At 38.3% G+C, this 19,259-nt stretch overlaps 2 protein-coding genes across 2 annotated transcripts; both read right to left on the reverse strand.

The window, feature by feature from the left end:
• Positions 1-4,578: 4,578 nt before the first annotated feature.
• On the reverse strand, positions 4,579-6,349 carry LOC145028462 (uncharacterized). The gene is made up of 4 exons (XM_078977157.1): positions 5,997-6,349; positions 5,535-5,906; positions 5,185-5,442; positions 4,579-5,093 (listed from the first exon to the last, which is right to left on the reverse strand). Exons 1-4 carry the CDS (start codon positions 6,036-6,038, stop codon positions 4,776-4,778), a joined length of 990 nt encoding a protein of 329 aa, XP_078833283.1. The 5' UTR covers positions 6,039-6,349; the 3' UTR covers positions 4,579-4,775.
• Positions 6,350-13,882: 7,533 nt separating this feature from the next.
• On the reverse strand, positions 13,883-15,427 carry LOC145028463 (uncharacterized). The gene is made up of 4 exons (XM_078977158.1): positions 15,273-15,427; positions 14,816-15,187; positions 14,455-14,712; positions 13,883-14,357 (listed from the first exon to the last, which is right to left on the reverse strand). The coding sequence occupies exons 1-4, from the start codon at positions 15,312-15,314 to the stop codon at positions 14,040-14,042; spliced, it is 990 nt and encodes a 329-aa protein (XP_078833284.1). The 5' UTR covers positions 15,315-15,427; the 3' UTR covers positions 13,883-14,039.
• Positions 15,428-19,259: the final 3,832 nt, after the last annotated feature.

The raw sequence follows: 19,259 nt of genomic DNA on the forward strand, positions 1-19,259 counted from the left end.
ATATGAGGTGAAAGATGTTTACTGGAAGTGTTAAATGAATCTCATTTTGTATCTTACATAGGAAGGAAAAGATAGGCGGTTGAGGTGATGTTACGCTGGTAAATGGAATTATCACATTGGGAAGTTAAATCAAGTAAAATATCTAGATTTTTAAAGGGGATTTCGGCCAAAATATGGTTGATTTTGGTCATAGCATGACCAAAATTACCTTGGTTGTCCCACAATGCTTGATTTCGGCCTTAGTGGAGGATACAAAACCGAAAACACAAGTTGCTCAAAACCGGAAACACCCTTGTTCCTAGATGCTTAAAACCGAAAACACCTTTGATCCTAGATTCCCAAAACCAAAATCTCATATCTAAGGTATTAAATTTGGATTTTAACTTCACCTTTTAACTTATGTTGTCTCATACTATCTTATTTCATCATAGTATTTAGTATATATAAACATATCAACCTATATAAACATATATACGCATGGTTTTCAATATATAAGTATATATAACTTATATAATGATTATCAAAGTATGCTCATATAATAACTTATATAAACATGCCCTTACGACATTCAAAGTTCTTATTATATTAATGTTATGATACAGATTCACTTGTACGCGGTTGTAGTTTAGACTTTTATTTGAACAAGTTTGACTTACATTGACTTGAAATAACGGGTTGTTACAACTTCTAATGCCCTTCCCCATGTATAATATAATTAACATAGGTCTCAAAATTGTTTGAAAACAAAACTAAAATGGAAATTTAAGAATCAATTTCACCTTGACAATCATGAAAATACAAAAACAGAGTATTAGAATTTGCATTTGCAAGTTTGAGAGAAGGAAAATGTAAGAAATTAACCCTAGTACGACACTTTTTGGTGATAATATGAAGAGTGGTGTTCATTTTGTTATCTTCTAAACTCAAAACAGTAGGATTGGGTTTAATTAACTCAACAACCATTTCCATGTTTAGACCTTTTACAACCATGTGAAGAGTAATTTGACCTTTCTTATCGATTTTGAAACCGACGCTTGGATCTTTTGTCGATATAGATTTCACAACTTCAAAATGAACCATTCTTGCTGAAGTATGAAGCACTGTTTTCCCATTGTTTCTGGCTATTTTTACACGATTTGAATCAACATCAAGAGGCAAGTTGACTATATTTGTGTGTCCTTAAGTGGCTGTTGTGTGTAAAGCTGTTAAATTCGCTGAATCCGTCGGCATCACTAGATTTGGGAAAGAACTCAAAATTTCCCTCAACACTTCTGCCAAAAGATAACATAAATCGAATAAGTTCGAATCTTTAATCTTTAATCTTGATTTGATCATGTGAAAGACGAAGAATGAATCTAAGAGCAAAATAAAGGAGTAGAAGGTTTTAAGAAGAACATAAATTTTATGGCGGTGGATGGAGAAAAAAAGGAGTTCTCTTACACTCTGTGTATCGATTGAATTATCCCACAAAGAAGATGGTGATTTGAATGTGTTGATAACTCAATCGTCTGCTTGGAAAGGAGATGGTGAATCACTGGTGTTTTTAGCATTTCTCATCGATGGAAATAGTAGGGCAATTGAAGAAGAATAATCGACTCTGAGGTGGAATAGACAGAACAAAAAAGAAGGTAGTGGGAAGCAACAATTGTGGGACCTGGTTAGAGAGATAATGGTTGTGTACTCCTAAATGAAGAGGATATTGCCACATTGGTACTTTAAGGAGCATACTGGTTTATTGAGATAAATAAAAGGACCAAATATGTGTATCTTCAACATGTTGTTCATAAGGCATATATATATATATATATATATATATATATATATATATATATATATATATATATATATATATATATATATATATATATATGATCCTACAACATGAATTATGATCAAAAGGAGAGTAGTTCCAACCATTTTTACTCATGTGTGTATGTATATATATTCACTAGGTTTTAGGAGCTTGGTATAAAAAGGTGAGGCTAGCTTAGGGATACCAATTTGCTTAAGAGTTGCCGCAAAGGAGCGAGTACACGTGTGCGTCGGGTATAGCGTAGGGAATTATCTTCTTCGGTGAATACGTTTGCTTCTCCATCATGGATGTAGTCTTCCTACGGATCTAAGACATAGAGGTTTAGGGATCTCTAAGTAGTAGTTTTGGGATGATTATGTGTATTTAGAACTAGGAGTCCTTCTATTTCAATCGAAAGCTCCAACATGTGAGTTGTGCATGAGTTGTGTGTGTGAACTGCACAAATGTCATGGTTCATCCTACTATGGTGGTGGTGGTCGAAAGTGGTAAGAGGATGAATATTGTGGGCGAAGGTGGTGGTGAAGAGGTGTAGTTTTATTGTAATATTCGTAAAATTTTTGAAAATTTTAAACTATTTAAACAACCACAAAACCATCAATTATTACAATTTGTTCTTAAAATAAGTTTCATATCAGAGAAATCCTAAAATCGTAAAATCAAATCATAAAGAGGTGCAACATCATGCCATTGCCTTGCTGCGATCCCCTGAGGCACCTGAAACACAATTCAAAACTATAAGACCAAAGCTTAGTGAGTCCCCCCAAAATACCAATACATAACAAATAGCACATTTATGATAACACCATACTTTGGGCCCAATTAACCATCCGGTTGGAATAACCCAGACCCCTCAACTATCGGGTTGGAATGCCAATATAATACGGGTCCAATCATCCTTAGGATGGAATACCCCAGGCCATCAACCATTAGGTTGGAATGCCAACATACTATGGGTCCAATCATTATTAGGATGAAATGCCCTAGGCCCTCAACCATCAGGTTGGAATGCCTCGACCTGTTGGCTTACGCACGAAGCAGTGAAGCCTCAGCCATTAACAAATCATGTGCACATATAACAGATAATCATATAATGGTCTACATCCAGTCACACATATCTACTGATCACTAAGGATAGCAACATCCTATATACTAGGATACCAATCTAACAGATCATAACAATACAATAGCATGCATAACAGGATATCAATCCAATGGGCCAATATTGGTGCCTTCGACCCGCAAGTACAATGAGGACAACTCACCTCACTAGCAGTGCAAAACTGATAAGGTCTGACTCCAAATTTCATCTCCTGAATCAGAGCCTACAACCATCATGACTAAATCCATCAAAATCCCGAAATACCCAAAATACCCTTAAAATTCCAACTTGCTCAACCATGGTCAAAGTCAAAGTGAATGGTCAAGGTCAACAGTCCATGTTGATCCAACTCGTCGAGTGCACCTCTTGGACTCGTCGAGTTCTACCAAACTCAGAAATTAAGGGAAAACCCTAGCCAACTTGCCGAGTTAGCCGGATAACTCGAAGAGTTTTCCCCAGCTTAACACATATAGCTAATTCTTCGATTCCAAAGACTCTAATGCTCAGATCTAAACTCCAAATGTGTCTAAAATGATAAAGTTTCCAACTTTATCCCTTGGGACTACTCCAAAAGCTCAAAAACCCTACCATAAGGCTTGAAAACTCAAAGGCTTAACCATTAAGCACAAATCCTTGAGGTTTGGAACCCAACTTTTCTAAAAGAGGTTCTAACCTCAAAAACGTCCCAAAGGTGGGTGCTTTATAGACATGCACGTCTAATGCATGTCTTGAGCCAAAATTGGGTCAAAGGGGGAAATATGACCTAAACTCCATGCATGGCATCAAAACTTGACAAATGACCATTTCTAATCCATTCTAAGGTCACCTTGACCAGTAGATATATAAAGTTGCAAACTTTATGAAGTCCATCCATTGCAACATCCAAGAATAAGGAAGAAAAGGGACAAAACTCAAGATCTAGCTTTATAGATAGATAAAAATCGGGTCTTGAATACTTATAATGGTCCAAAAAGTCTCAAACTGAAGATGAGGGCTTAGCTTGCTAGATCCTTTCCTCCTTCTCTCAAACTCCTCATTATTTTGCTCCAAAAGGACACACTAACTCACAATATCAGATGGAATGAAGATTAGGATTCACAAGGCCGATATTAAGGTTTAGAGGTTGATAAAAGATCAACCTCAAGGACTTAAGGAGGTTATATAGGGTGCAAACCCTAAAAATTTAGGGTTTCTCATTCAGCCGTGAACTTGTCGAGTTTTCCTCACCAACTCATCGAATTGGTCCAAAAAGATGCGCAACACAAAAGTCTTCAGAGGTTGAGTTGAGGCCATCAACTCGACGAGTTCCAAAGGAAATTTGTCTTTTTAAAGAATAAATCTCATTACTGGAAATAAGGATGTTATACTTATTCAAAAAGTTTAGAAATGGTCACTCAAATATATATGTTTGATCAACTTTGGTTCGGAAGGCAAAAAAATCTATTTACAACACATTTAACTGAAAATTCAAACAATGGTAGGCAAGATGACCATCCATTAAATCGTTTAGAAACAATATGAACAAATCTAAAGTGTTTTTGAAAATTACTTCCACATGCCATTTTTTGAAAAGTTAAGAGACCATTTCTGAAATTTTTCACTATTTTTATGTTATTACTACCAACATATAATAAAAAACTATCTATAGTTATGATAATTGGGATACTTTAAAAAACAATACATAGTAATAGAATAAAATAAAACAGTAACGTTATATTACAAAACTGAATTTGGTATTGGATAATATGGTCCTCCTACACAAAAAAAAAAAAAAATACAAAGGTCCATTGACCATTGGAATACAAAACAGACAACAAAACGTAGATAGATAGTAAACATACAACAAACATGAAACTTATGAAATCACTCCTCGTCTGGGATTAACACAACTGATCCTGATGTTTTTCGACTCTCAAGATCAGTATGAGCTTGGATTGCTTGAGACAGAGGATACTTATGATTAAGATGAATCCTCAACACTCCTTTTGCAATATTAGAAAACAAGTCTTGAGCAGCCACAAGCAGCTCCTTTCGATTTTCAACTGTGTATTCTGTGATCGATGAAAAGGTATAATAGAGTGATTTGGGTGCAATCTGTTCAACTCGCAGAGGCTCTGGTACACCTGAGGCAGTCCCGAAAAGCACCATGTATCCACGGTTCTTTAAGCACTCCAATGATCCCTTCATTTCAAAATGTCAAAATCACACACAGTTAATTAGTTGAAACCAGCCACAAGTTAATTAGAAACCATTAATTAATATTATATCTTACGTTGAAGGTGTCTTTCCCGACGGAATCGTAGACTACTTCCAGCCCTTTGCCTGATGTTATCTCCATAACTCTATCCACAAAGTTCTCCTCTTTGTAACAAATCACATGGTGACATCCATCTTCTTTCGCCTGCGCAGCCTTCTCCTTGGTCGACACTGTTCCGATCACGGTGGCTCCAATCGCATTTGCCCATTGACAAACCAAAGATCCGACTCCACCTGCCGCCGCATGTACCAGGATCGTATGTCCGGATTCAACCTATATATGGGAATCGTTGTTTGATTAAAACTGAAGAAACTTTTTATCATCTACAGATAATACATAAATCAAGAAATGAATAGGTCACCTACTTTAAAGCCTTTATGGATCAAGACATGTGCAGTGAGACCCTTAAAAATGGCGGCAGCTGCGTCAACGGGATCAACGGAAGAAGGAACAGGCACCGCTAGATCTGCAGGAAGTATTCTCTCTTGGGCGTAAGAACCCACCTCCGGGCTAGCGTAAGCCACGACATCTCCAACTTTGCAGCTGGTTACTCCGGGACCCACCGCTGTTACAACTCCGGCTCCTTCCATACCTGGGATATATGGCAAGGGCGGAGCTAGATTCTGCTCACCTCGACGCATATACACATCCAAGAAATTTAGACCAACTGCCTTTTGCTTCAATCTGATTTCTCCTTCTTTTGGATCTGGGACTTGAACATCTTCCCATTTCAGGACCTGTAACAGAAGAAGTTGAACACCATTAGTCTCCGTTGAGTGAAATCAAGAAAGAAAGAAAGAAAGAATATAAAGATGGTGAACTATGACCTCGGGGCCGCCGTGCTCATGAATTCTAATTGCTTTAACCATGGTGGTTGTGCTGTTGCGTTTGAGTTCAGGAGATTGGATTTGATGTGATATTAATTGTTTTCTGTCTGGGTATTTATTATAGGCAATCTGGTTAGCTTTAGAGTTCTCGTACAGTGAGTGAATGGTGATATGGGTTCTTCACTTCTTCTAGATTTCTCGTAAGAAAAAAAGTCACACGCAATCTTAAAGTAGCGCCTGGTTTCTGATTGAGGATTTGAGGCTATCACAGTATCACTTCTTTATGCTGTTGGACACTGTGGAATGGCTTTACGATCAACGGAACGATAATTCACATCTCTTTTTACTCCCATTATTGTAGGCGCCTATAAAGTTAGAAAACAACGTGTATCTTTATGTCGTGCATTATGTATTTAAAATTTTATTAAATATATGTTATTGAAAATTACTATATTATTAATATTATTTATAAAATAATTATTTTTATATTAAGGTGATATACTGATATATAACATCGTAATTATTTTTAATAATATAAAAAATTTAACATCTGTTAGAGCATTAATAATAATGAAATCTTCAAAAAAATCTCGATATTTTTATGCTAGAGATGAACATGGGTTGGTTTTGACTTAAAACCGAATCCAAAACCGATTTATCAGTTTTAAGAAAAATGGAACGCAACCCAACCCAAAACAATAGGTTCGGTTTCCCGGTTTTTGATTTTTGTCGGGTTCAATTACGGGTTTAAACCAATTCTAACCGATTTTAAGGGTTTTAGGCTTGTTACCTTAATATTTGAAACAACTCAAGCCTCTATATCGACCTTATAATGCAATCGCATTCCTTGGTCCAATTGTTGTTTTCGTTTTTGTATTTCTGATTTATCCACTATGTCAATCTTGGTTCTTTGCGCCTAGTTTTAGTGTAGCAGCTATATTTCAATTTATCCTATTTTTTCAAGGAGCCATAACGGGATATTGAACCCATTTCATATGATGTGAGTTGCAGGTATATTGGATGCTGCTTTGCTATGCGCTATTAATTGTGCTACCGTAGATAACACTTTATTTGAACATGGTGATGAGGCAAATACATTCCATACTTTTAACCCAACTCAAGCTAAAGAAACTTATTCAATGGTCACTATTAATTGCTTTTGGTCCCAAATCTTTGGGGTTGCTTTTTCCAATAAACGTTGGTTATGTTTCTTTACGTTATTTGTACTGGTAACTGGTTTACAAGTTAGCGCTTTAGGAGTAGTAGGTATGGCCTTGAACCTACGTATCTATGACTTCGTTTCTCACTTAGTGTGCAACGGAATGAGGTTTCAAAGTACCAATGATGTGGGGCATGGAAAGAGTTCAAAGCTGAAAGCAAAATAATTTTAAAAGCGCCTTGGGCAAAAATCGAACCAGGACGTCTGTTGGCCACTGCGTGCGTTAACCATCAGAACATGTTTTTTTTGTGCTTAGAAGTCATACAAACAATTATATTATATGATTCACGAAATATTATAATATATAAAAATTGGTCCGGTTCGGTTTCGCTCGAGTTTTACATTCCTAAAAATCGAAACCGAACCCAACTTTTCGGTTTAAAAAAAAAAATCAAACCCTAACCATCGGTTTTGTTTTGATTTCGATTTTTTTTGTGTTTTTTTTTTCGGTTTTTCAGTTTCTAATTTTAGTTTTGCTCACCCCTACTTTATGCCAAATTTCAAATTTTATTTTGTTAACAAAAAAATCCCGATTACCATATAAAAAACTCAAATCAACCATTTTTTTTACCAGTAAACTATTTTTCACCCAGTTACCTTCACAAAAGTCTCATTATTTGGCTCAATTTATTAAATAGTCATTTTCTTCTTTTACTCTTTCACTAAAAATCTGAAATTTTCTTTAATGAAAATATGAACAAGAATAAACGTTATTAATCTCCGTAAAACTAAAAATTAAAAAACTTTATAATCAATTATTTGCCACAAGATATTAGCACTATTTTAAACTCATCATCGTCTCTATAATCCATTTCCCATAAAGTAATTGATACATGTATCAATTACTATACAATTCCTCAACGGGTCAATTACTTTATGTTCATAAAGTAACTAATTAATGACGGAATTGTTCATATATGTTTAAGATTTAAGGATGAAACTCATATTCTTCTCTATAATCCGTACAACATCACCTAACCTACTATTATATTGATTGTTTTGTCATCAATCAATGGTTTCTTATATGAAAATAACAGTTGATTTTCCATTAATCTACTTTTAGGTAAATTAAACTAAGGTGTTCAACATATAATTTGAATATCTTATAATACTTATAAGATAAATTTGTATGGAAAATAGATAATAGGGACGATGATGAGTTCAAAATGATGCTGATGTTATTATTTTGTGGCAAATAATTGGTTATATAGGTATTTAATCCTTAGTTTAATGGAACTTAATGACATTTATTTTTAGGGTAAATTGCACGAATGGTCCCTGTGGTTTTGGGTAATTTGTGCGCTTGGTCCCTAACAACTTTTTTTTTTTAACTCGGATCGTCCCTATTTTACGTTTTTGTTACACGTTTGGTCGCTATCCGTTCTAAAAAGACTGATTTACCCTTATTGATTTCTTGTACCTTTTATTAAATATCAATTAATTAACAAAATATCAATTAAATATAAAAATAGTATTAATTAAATATATTTGTTTAATTCCACCACCCACACCACCCACTCCCCCCTCCTCCCCCATCTTTTTATCAGACAATTGAAAACCTAATCACAATGTATCAAATACACATGCACATAATCTCTTCCCCATGCTTCATGAATTTTCAAATTGTGCACCTAAACATCAACGAACATGAATATAACACGTCTGTGAAATCGGTTTCTCCACCATATTTACATACTATGATTGTCTTCTCCAAACTCCAAAAGACAATATACATAAAAAAAATAGTTAGCTTTGAAGATTACATAGAATAATCGGAAATATACCAAGCAAAACCTATTATTTTCTTTCAAATCCCAACTTTAATCTTGTTTCAAAAAGAAAAACTTCTGAACTTGCTCTTCAACTACGTCATAAATTTCTGAATCGAAAAACCTAAATGGAAACTTTTCTATTGTAAAGATATTTTGGTACACCTCACAATTAGACCAAAGGGTTCACGAGCGACGTGAAATACCCAAAAACAAGTCAGACCGTGTAGATCAATCAATGGTGACAGGATATTTCCGGTGGCAATAGAACTTCAAAAATCGATTTCCTTTCTTACGTGGTGGTCGGGCGTCTACCGATCATATGGTGGTAGTGTTTTCCTGACATAAAGAAATGGAGATTTGTTTATGCATCTTGATCCCGACAGACCTAAGCGGTGGTGGATTTTCATAAATCGATTCATTAGGTGGATCTTCGTTCTGGGTCTTGATGTCGACAAGTGCCGAGCGTTGATCCAAATTTCAATGTTCACGACGATCCAATTGTTTTGGGTTTGTGTTCTTGCTTTGGTGAATTAGGGTTACAAAGGATGGGATATGGAAAGGGAAGAAATAATAAGGAAGAAGAAAAGGAAAAGAAAGGGTCCTCGATAAGATTTTGTGCTTGTTAGAGGGTTGTCGGCAACAATGACATTATTTGGTGAGTAGAAGTATGGAATAGAGAGGTGTTGAGAGAAGAAAACTACTACAAAAATACTCTTTAATGACACGCATTGTGTGTCTTAAAAAGCCACAGATGATACGCAAATGCGTGTCAAGGAAGGTCCTATCATAAAGGAAGACGACACGATTTTGCGTGCCGTAAACTTTCGACACGCATTTACAACATGCATTGCGTGTCAAGGAAGACCCTTTCATAATGGAAGACGACACACATTTGTGTGTCGTAACCTTACGACACATATTTATGACACACAATTGCGTATCGTTAAAGCCACTGTCATAAATGAAAATGACACACATTTTTGCGTATCATAATTTTAAATGTTTAAAAAAAATATATTATACATAGATTTACTAAATTTAAAATTGCTTAGCATTTAATATCTCATAATACAAAATAAAGTGTCATATATAAAAAATACAATCCATTGAACAAAATTTAATGTCATACAAATAATCGTTCCAATAGTATATAAATGTAATACATCAAATGTAAAGCAGATGAAAGTCAACAAATAGTTGTAGAACCACAAGAACTTGCTGATGTAACGACCCAAATTTTCAAATTTAAACGTTTCAAAAACATCCCAATTCGTTAAGTTATTACAAAAAGGTTTTCAATACATTTATTATCAGAGTATTCCCAGGTCCATTTCATAAAACATAAACACGAGGAGCAGTACGATCACGCCTTTGCCTTGCCACAGTCTCCTAAAGAACCTGAAAAAACATTAAACCACAACTGTAAGCCCGAAATCTTAGTGAGATACCCCCAAAATACCAACCACATATACCATACACATAACATGCGATATCATAACGAATTCCAGAACAACCATGCATGTCGGGTCTACTGTGAGACTGTTCCGCCGTGTCGTGCCTTCAGTCGACCTGGTCCACCCTCCGAGTCCTATCATGTCTCTCGAGTCTGCAGTGTGGTTGGTCCGCCCGCATCGGGCCTTCAACCCACCTGGTCTACTCTCTGAGTCTATAGTATGACTGGTCTGCCCGCATCGGGCCTTCAGTCGGTCTGGTCCACTCTTCGAGCCTCGGCACGTCTGGTCCGCCCTCGTGGGGCTTACAGCCTATCCGGACCGCTCGCTGAACAACCGGTCCGCCCTGGGTATCTTGGCCTACAGCACGAAGCAGGACCCACCTCAACCCAACTCCAGTCCAAACAACCATGTGCACATAAACATACAATCACATAACAATTCATATACAGTCAAACCGATCTAGCAGATCACATAACACAACATACTCTAATAGGATACCGACCTAACCGGTCACTAGCATAGCATCATCCTAAATACCAGGATACCGACCTTAAGCAGGTCTCTAACGAATACCATCGTAACTACCCGGATGCAAACATATCAAAGCAATAACATAACAACAGATACCCGGATCTCAATCCGATAAAGGGCTGGCCTTGGTGCCGTAGACCCTATTGATATAGTGAGGATAACTCACCTCGCAACTGCTGACTGAAATGATAAGATCACGCTGCCACAACCTCCGACCCGAACTTCAACATTGTCAATACCCAAAAGACTGAATCCAATAAATACCAATAATTACCAAATTACCCCTGGAAGTCAACTGGTCAACCCTTGGTCAAAGTCAAAGTCAAAGTCTACCCCTGACTGGCTCTACTCGTCGAGTCAACCCGATGACTCGCCGAGTCCTCATACACAGAACCTCCTTCAATTCGCGACCCAACTCGCCGAGGCACCCCGAGACTCGCCGAGTCCAACAACTCTGAGCCTGCTCGCACATAACTCAACGAGTCATCCCTTGACTCACCGAGTCACAGCACAACCAGAATAAAGGTTAGGACCTCACGCCCAGACTCGCCGAGTCCAAGAATAGACTCGCCGAGTCCAAGGCTATCTGCAACCATCTCGCCGAGTTGTTCTTCCAACTCGCCGAGTTCCTGTCCATATTCAGCCAACTCGCCGAGTTCCAGCCTATCTTCAAGCTACTCGCCGAGTACACCCTTGTGACTCACCGAGTACCCCTAGATCTGGATCCATACAGAGGCTTTCCAAGCCATGGAGAAGCTCTAAACCATAGATCTACTATTTTACAAGCCATCCATCACGTAAAGTGGCAATCTTTACATGAATCCAAGGAGATCTAGACGTTTACTCTCTAGGGCTAGGGTTTGGGACAAGGTAGCTTCACCAATCACTCATCAACAGGGACTTTATGACATATAAGACCATTCCAAGCCTAGATCTGAAGTAGCATCCTCAAATCCAAGCTTCTATCTCAATTTAGATGTCATATCAACCACCACCCATGAACCCATGAAGAAAATAGCTTAAGGAAATGGTTCCTTACCCCCTAGAATGAGCCCAACCAACTGTAGATTCCTGATCTCCCCCAAGCTTCCTGATACAAGCCTCCAATCTTCAAGCTTAAAGCACCAAATATCTTCCTCCAAGCTCTAATTCACTTGGTAATGGGGTCTCCTCACGAATTTAGGACTTCTGGAACTCAAGGAATGATAAGGAAGCTGGGGAGAAGATATGATGTTCTTTATATAGGGCTCAACCCTCGAAATCAGGGTTTTCCATACACAGCGCCTACTCGCCGAGTTGGCCACTTAACACGCGACCTGAATCGCGACCCTACTCGCCGAGTCCACCCATGGACTCGCCGAGTTGACCTTCAATTTTACACTTTTAGCCCTTCAACTCTACTCTTGATATTTCGGGATGTTACAATTCTCCCCCACTTAAATTAGGCTTCGCCCTCGAAGCCTGCGATAACTCGACTCTAGAAATTCTCTCGCATTACAACTCTTGGTATTAACCCAACCAGGCTCCTCAAAGCACAACCATGGAACCCATAAACTCACTTTCTCCTTGCTCGCGGTGTCCTGACCACCGTCACAAGCCGGCCACCGGCTTTACCCTCTGATAACCACACATAACAACTGAGTACCACCCATGATGCAACACTGCTCCAAATCATAACCATGACTCGACCCATGTGAGCTATAAATAACCATACACTACCGGATTCCCGATCTAAGTCCAACTCTATCCTATCCATGCTGACAGAAAGGCACATTCTTCAGAGCAACTCTCATGAGTTCTCGTCTTGCAATTACATGCACATGCTGAACTAGCTCTAGCACCCTCGGGTTAGGAAAACCCATCACACTGACGACCCTCAAAACATCCCTCAGGATGAACCACTACAACACAAATCCTTCACCTAAATTAAGTTGGGACTCCAAAACTCCATCCTTGCATCCCTTACGAGCCTCTTGACTTTACACCCTCGGAATTTCCTTCCGTAACCTCGGCCGACATCCAAACCGGATGTGATTCCATACCACCGCCGCACACACTGCGCCATAACCATAATTGGAACACCCCAATCATAACTTCGCACTACTAATTCACTTCCGTGACTTACATTCCCTCTCGGAGCTACATTCCTTTCCCTTTTTCCCTACCAAGGAGATCCACTTGGCAGTCTTGACACTACCACAAATGCCACGGTGCTTACCCAAAATTACACCGTTCCTTATGGCATAATCGCCATCCCACGCACCATACATACTCTGAATCCACTTGCGAAGACTCTTAAGTCCACACTCGACTTCCTATCTTGATCAATATCCTGGGCCAGACCTTCTAACGCTAACATAACGCGATATACTCAAACCATTACCTCGCACCGATCTAACGACACATGCAGAGTCTTCAGCATGACTGGACCGCCTTACCAAACCTTCAGCCAAACTGGACCACTCTCATAACCTTCAGCAGACCTGGACCGCCCTCCAGGACCTTCAGTCTAGCTGGACCGTTCACCGAGCCTTCGGCCTGACTGGTACGCCTATTGGCCTTTAGTCTATCTGAACCGCTCAACTAGCAATCAACATTCCGAGTTACCTCTCCGGGAAATCCTCCCATGCATACTGCTCTAGCCCCTAGGGGTTCCGAACTCTATCTCCATCATACATACTCAATCTCGAACCAGTTTGTATAGGATCGGATAAATTTGATGGTGAACCGGTTTAAGGATGAACCAGTGTTGACTTTGTTGACTTGAACCGAACCGGTCCACCGAACCGAATTGGTTTGGAAAAAAAAAACGGTTTGTACACGTCTAACTATTAACATATAGGAGTAGTAAAAAACTATCTATAGTTATGATAATTAGGATACTTTAGAAAACAATACAGAGGAACAGAATAAATAAAACAGTGACGTTATATTACAAAATTGAATTTGGTGTTGGATATGTAGTCCTCCTCCACAAAAAATTACAAAGGTCCGTTGGAATACAAGAAACAAAAAACGAGATAGATGGAAAACAGTAAACATACAAACAAACATGAAACTTATGAAATCACTCCTCGTCTGGGATCAACACAACCGATCCCGATGTTTTTCGACTCTCAAGATCAATATGAGCTTGGGTTGCTTGAGACAGAGGATACTTGTGATTAAGACGAATCCTCAACACTCCTTTTGCAATATTAGAGAACAAGTCTTGAGCAGCCACAAGCAGCTCCTTTCGATTTTCAACTGTGTATTCTGTGATCGATGAAAAGGTATAATAGAGTGATTTGGGTGCAATCTGTTCAACTCGCAGAGGCTCTGGTACACCTGAGGCAGTCCCGAAAAGCACCATGTATCCACGGTTCTTTAAGCACGCTAATGATCCCTTCATTTCAAAAGAACAAAATCACATTTAATTAGTTGAAACCCAGCTACAAATTAATTAGAAACAATTAATTAATACAGTATTATTTATATCTTACATTGAAGGTGTCTTTTCCGACCGAATCGTAGACTACTTCCAGCCCTTTGCCTGATGTAATCTCCATCACACGATCCACAAAGTTCTCCTCTTTGTAAAGAATCACATGGTGACATCCATCTTCTTTCGCCTGCGCAGCCTTCTCCTTGGTCGACACCGTTCCGATGACGGTGGCTCCAATCGCATTTGCCCATTGACAAACCACAGATCCGACTCCACCTGCTGCCGCATGTACCAGGATCGTATGTCCAGGTTCAACCTATATATATGGATGGGAATCGTACGTTGTTTCATTAAAACTGAAAGAAACTTTTTATCATCTACAGATAATACATAAATCAAGAATTGAATGGGTCACCTACTTTAAAGCCTTTATGGATCAAGACATGTGCAGTGAGTCCCTTAAAAATGGCGGCGGCTGCGTCAACGGGATCAACGGAAGAAGGAACAGGCACCGCTAGATCTGCGGGAAGGATTCTCTCTTGGGCGTAAGAACCCACCTCCGCGCTGGCGTAAGCCACGACATCTCCGACTTTGCAACTGGTTACTCCGGGACCCACCGCTGTTACAACTCCGGCTCCTTCCATACCTGGGATATATGGCAAGGGCGGAGCTAGATTCTGCTCACCTCGACGCATATACACATCCAAGAAATTTAGACCAACTGCCTTTTGCTTCAATCTGATTTCTCCTTCTTTTGGATCCGGGACTTGAACATCTTCCCATGTCAACACCTGTAACAGAAAATAAATTCAACACCATTAATTAGTCTCGGAAATTAAGAAAGAAAGAAAGTATGTAAAGAAGGTGAACGTTGACCTCAGGGCCTCCGTGCTCATGAATTCTAATTGCTTTAACCATGGTGCTTGGGTTGGGTTGGGTTGGATTGTGTACGTTTGGATTAAGGAGATAGGGTTTGATGTGATATTTGTCTTCTCTGTCTGGGTATTTATATATAATAGGCAATCTGGTTACCTCTAGACTTCCCGTATAGTGAATGGCGAATGGTGATGTGGATTTTTCACTTCTTCTAGATTTCTCGGTCGGTCGGTAAAAGAAAAAATGCACACGCAATCTTCTTAAGGTATCGTGTTTTATTTTGAATAGAATAAAAGTTAACTCCAAAACAAATCAGATCTGCTTTTTGACTGAGGAATTGAGGCTACTGTATCACTCGTGGACTGTGGAATGCCCATACATTCAACAAAACGATAGTTCACATGCCTTTTTACTAATTTATCATACTATCCTGTAAAGTTAGAGAATAATGCATGTTTTTATGTCGACTCGTGTCCATATTAAAATATTAATATTACTGTAACTTTTAAAAGTTTAATCTATTTTCATTTACCCTATTAAATTTTATATTCTATTAAATTTTTATGGATTATCACGTTATCATTATAATTTATTTTTTATAAATAATATTAATAAATAAAACAAAAATATTATTACAATTACTAAATATTAATTAAAAATTCAAATTTAGAAATTAAAAGATACAAATAATACTCTAAATAAAAAGTACAATATCTAAAATACAAATTTTACTTCATATTGTATTTTATTTTAATCTCGTCACAACGGTTTCTACAAATTTTACGTCCATCTTCCGATATAATACTGGGATTCATGAAAATGATTAAAATTTCTTCATTTTTTACATTTTCTTCTTTAATTTTCATTTTTCTTTCTTTTAATGCATTCTTCATATCTAAAGAGTTTTGGTAGCGTTAAAAGTCTTTTTATTTTCTTCTATATGTTTTTCAAGTATTTCATCAAGTCTATTACCAGATGACGAAGTGGAATTGGTAGCTTTCCCTTTTGTTGCGTTCCTACCAATTAGACGAGTTGTAACTTCATCATTATCCAGGTTAATGAAATATTATGTATTTGATGAAGACATAGACGCCCAGATGCAGTTCTTAAACCTTTCCATTTCGGTTCATTTTTAAGGATATTCTAAATATGTTCGTGCCTAAAATTGGCACCATTTCTAACATAATAATGCTTAAAAGCTGCACTTTTGAGATCATCATTAGATCATCCACTGAGGTGTTGACTTTTCAACACTATATATTTGATTAAATGCAACTGCAAATGGGTTCGTGTAATGCCAATGCGTTTTGAGGTTGGCTTGAGTTCTTGCAACGTCGCCAGATGATTCTACTTCTGAATTCATAATCGACCATCTCACAAGTAATTCTACATTTTAACTATATAAGGAGCTAAAATGTTTGAAAGCAGAACAGTCAGATGCTGAAAGTTCAAGACGTCTTGGGCAAAGTTGAAGATATATAGATAGAAATCGTGAAGATCGCCATAAACTTCTTTGAAAAGACTATTCAACATCTTGTTTTCCCACCTCAATGTCGCCAGGTGAGAACTATTTGTTCAAATAGTTAACAATATCTCTAACCATTCTATTTATTTTCAACAAAGAAAAGATGCTTTAGGAAACAATGGTCTTTCCCCTTTACAAAAATGCACTGCTACATACGCCAGTTGGCATATGACACAACTGGTGACCTCTTTGATAACATGTATGGGTATCTTGGGGGAAAACTTACTTGAGCTCGGACGATTGCATGCATCACACCCATTGTCTTTCATTCAAATTTCTTAGTTCTTGAAATTAATTTTCTTTTCATAAAAAGCCTACCAAACCCTCGATTTGAGTTCAGGTACACCTGAGAGCATGCCCGAATCCCTCAAACCAAGGCTCTGATACCAACTTGTAATATCCAAAAAATATGACCCAAAAATTCATTAGTTTACCAAATTCATAACACAAAACATCATTGATTTCAAAACCAGGAGAACACAAGATAGTTATAGTGTATAATCAAGACAATTCGTAGAAAAACATTATCAGAGCATAAGTCCCAAAATCTCTACTGCAGAAAGTCATAGTGTGATGCGATGCAATCAAGTCGGCCCCTTCCCATTCGGACTCCAAGACCCAACCTTAATTCACGACTTAAGGTAGTAGGTTTTCTAATCCTTGCCTTGTTTGGCCTTTTCCTCCCAAGGCGCAACAACCCAAAATGTCTAAGTCTAAACAAATAAAATCCAAGGTCCAAATATGAAACATGCTAGAATTTAAGGCCAAAAATTCCATTTTTAATCATTAAATAACACCATAGTTATCAAAACATTTCATCATAACATAAGTCAAAATATCTCAAAACATTATTATTAAAGTTTTCAAATCAAAACATTAGAGTAATTATCCCAGGCTAAACATAATGGTGTGTGCAATGCAGTCATCCTAAGCTCTTCCCTTTGCTACCAGAAGTATCTAAAACCAAAACTGAAACCCGTAAGCATGAAGCTTAGTGAGCTCCACAAACTACCACATACCATACACATATCACATTATCACAGAATAACATATCATGGGCCCCACCCGACATTGGACAATGTCCGGCATCGAGAAAAGCTCGGTATATATATAAACATATCAACAAATGCACATAGAATAATCACATAACATAAGCATATAAACATTCCTCGGGCCCCGCCCGACATCAAACTGTGATCTTGAAAGCATACAAACATTCCTCGGGCATCGCCCGACATTGGACCTTATACCGGAAACATACAGATACAGACACATGCATGAATCACGAAGACATCAGGTATACAAACATTCCTCGGGCACCGCCCGACATCGGACCGTAATCCAAAAAAATATATAAACCTACATCGGGCATTGCCCGACATCGAACCGTAGTCCGGAACATACAAACATATGTATGGGCCGGCATTGGTGCCTTAGACCCGTTCATACAAGAGGAAACTCACCTCACACTGCTAAAGTCCCGTAAATAAATCTCTGGTTGCTGACTGACAGATCCCCGAACTGTCAACATCAAAACAAAACCCAATTAACATTCGGGTTTCAATGCATAACCATAAGTACATACTTGGGGTGAAAATACTATTCTACCCCTAACCTAGCTTGGTCCAAGACCAAGGCCCAAACTTACACTCTAAAGGCTCAAAATCCAAATAATCAACCAAGGCCCAACATATGGCCCAATTTTCCAAATTGGGCCTAAACCTTTACATGGTCTTATCTTAAGGCCCAACCATTTATTCCAGTCCCAACACTTGGCATTCCGATGGTCCAATATCTCATAATAATCCTATACCCCAATTATAGCCCACTTATGGCCCAATTTTCCAAATTAGGCCCAAGCCTTTCCAATGGGCCTTATGCTAAAGCCTAATAATTTCCTTAGTCTATAAATTTGTTCCCAGTTGGCCCATGAAGGCCCACAACAACTTAGTCCAAGAAATGTCCCAACAAGAACCCAAACCTAATTAGGGTTTTTCACATCAAATGACGATTAGGGTTAAGTGTTCTTACTTAACCCATTAAGGACTTAATCCATTAATTCCATCACCCTATTAGGCTAAACATACAATGTAAGCGGGCATAAGTCATAACATCAATCCAATGGTCGGGTCCCGGCAATCCAAAACTAACATCTCCAAAATTAGGATTTTCTAAACCCTAATTAGGGTTTCCAACCCAATAACAAGCCAATTAGTCCAATGGTTAAGTTTTTACATTAATTAGAGTCTAAAAAATCGGGCACCACCCACAACCCCCTCGGGTGGTGGTGGTCAATGGTTGTTCGCTGCGGCATCCACCGCCCCACGGTGGTGGTGGTTATGGTATTAGGCCTAACAACATCACAAGCTTCTCACTCATCAGCCCAACCACATGCATAAGCACACAACCACCCAAGGTGGTGGCTAATGGCGGCAGAATGGCGGTATGGGGTGGCAGCCACC

Source organism: Lactuca saligna, chromosome 2 (genome assembly GCF_052625555.1).
Source record: "Lactuca saligna cultivar CGN05327 chromosome 2, ASM5262555v1, whole genome shotgun sequence".
Taxonomy (NCBI): Eukaryota; Viridiplantae; Streptophyta; class Magnoliopsida; order Asterales; family Asteraceae; genus Lactuca; species Lactuca saligna.

Coding starts and splice junctions, on each gene's coding strand:
- LOC145028463 (XM_078977158.1), bottom strand. CDS start 15,314: ATGGTTAAAGCAATTAGAATTCATGAGCACGGAGGCCCTGAG. Junction 15,188..15,272: donor ATGAGCACGGAGGCCCTGAG/GTCAACGTTCAC, acceptor TTTCTGTTACAG/GTGTTGACATGGGAAGATGT. Junction 14,713..14,815: donor TGATCCATAAAGGCTTTAAA/GTAGGTGACCCA, acceptor CCATATATATAG/GTTGAACCTGGACATACGAT.
- LOC145028462 (XM_078977157.1), bottom strand. CDS start 6,038: ATGGTTAAAGCAATTAGAATTCATGAGCACGGCGGCCCCGAG. Junction 5,907..5,996: donor ATGAGCACGGCGGCCCCGAG/GTCATAGTTCAC, acceptor CTTCTGTTACAG/GTCCTGAAATGGGAAGATGT. Junction 5,094..5,184: donor TCGGGAAAGACACCTTCAAC/GTAAGATATAAT, acceptor TTTGAAATGAAG/GGATCATTGGAGTGCTTAAA.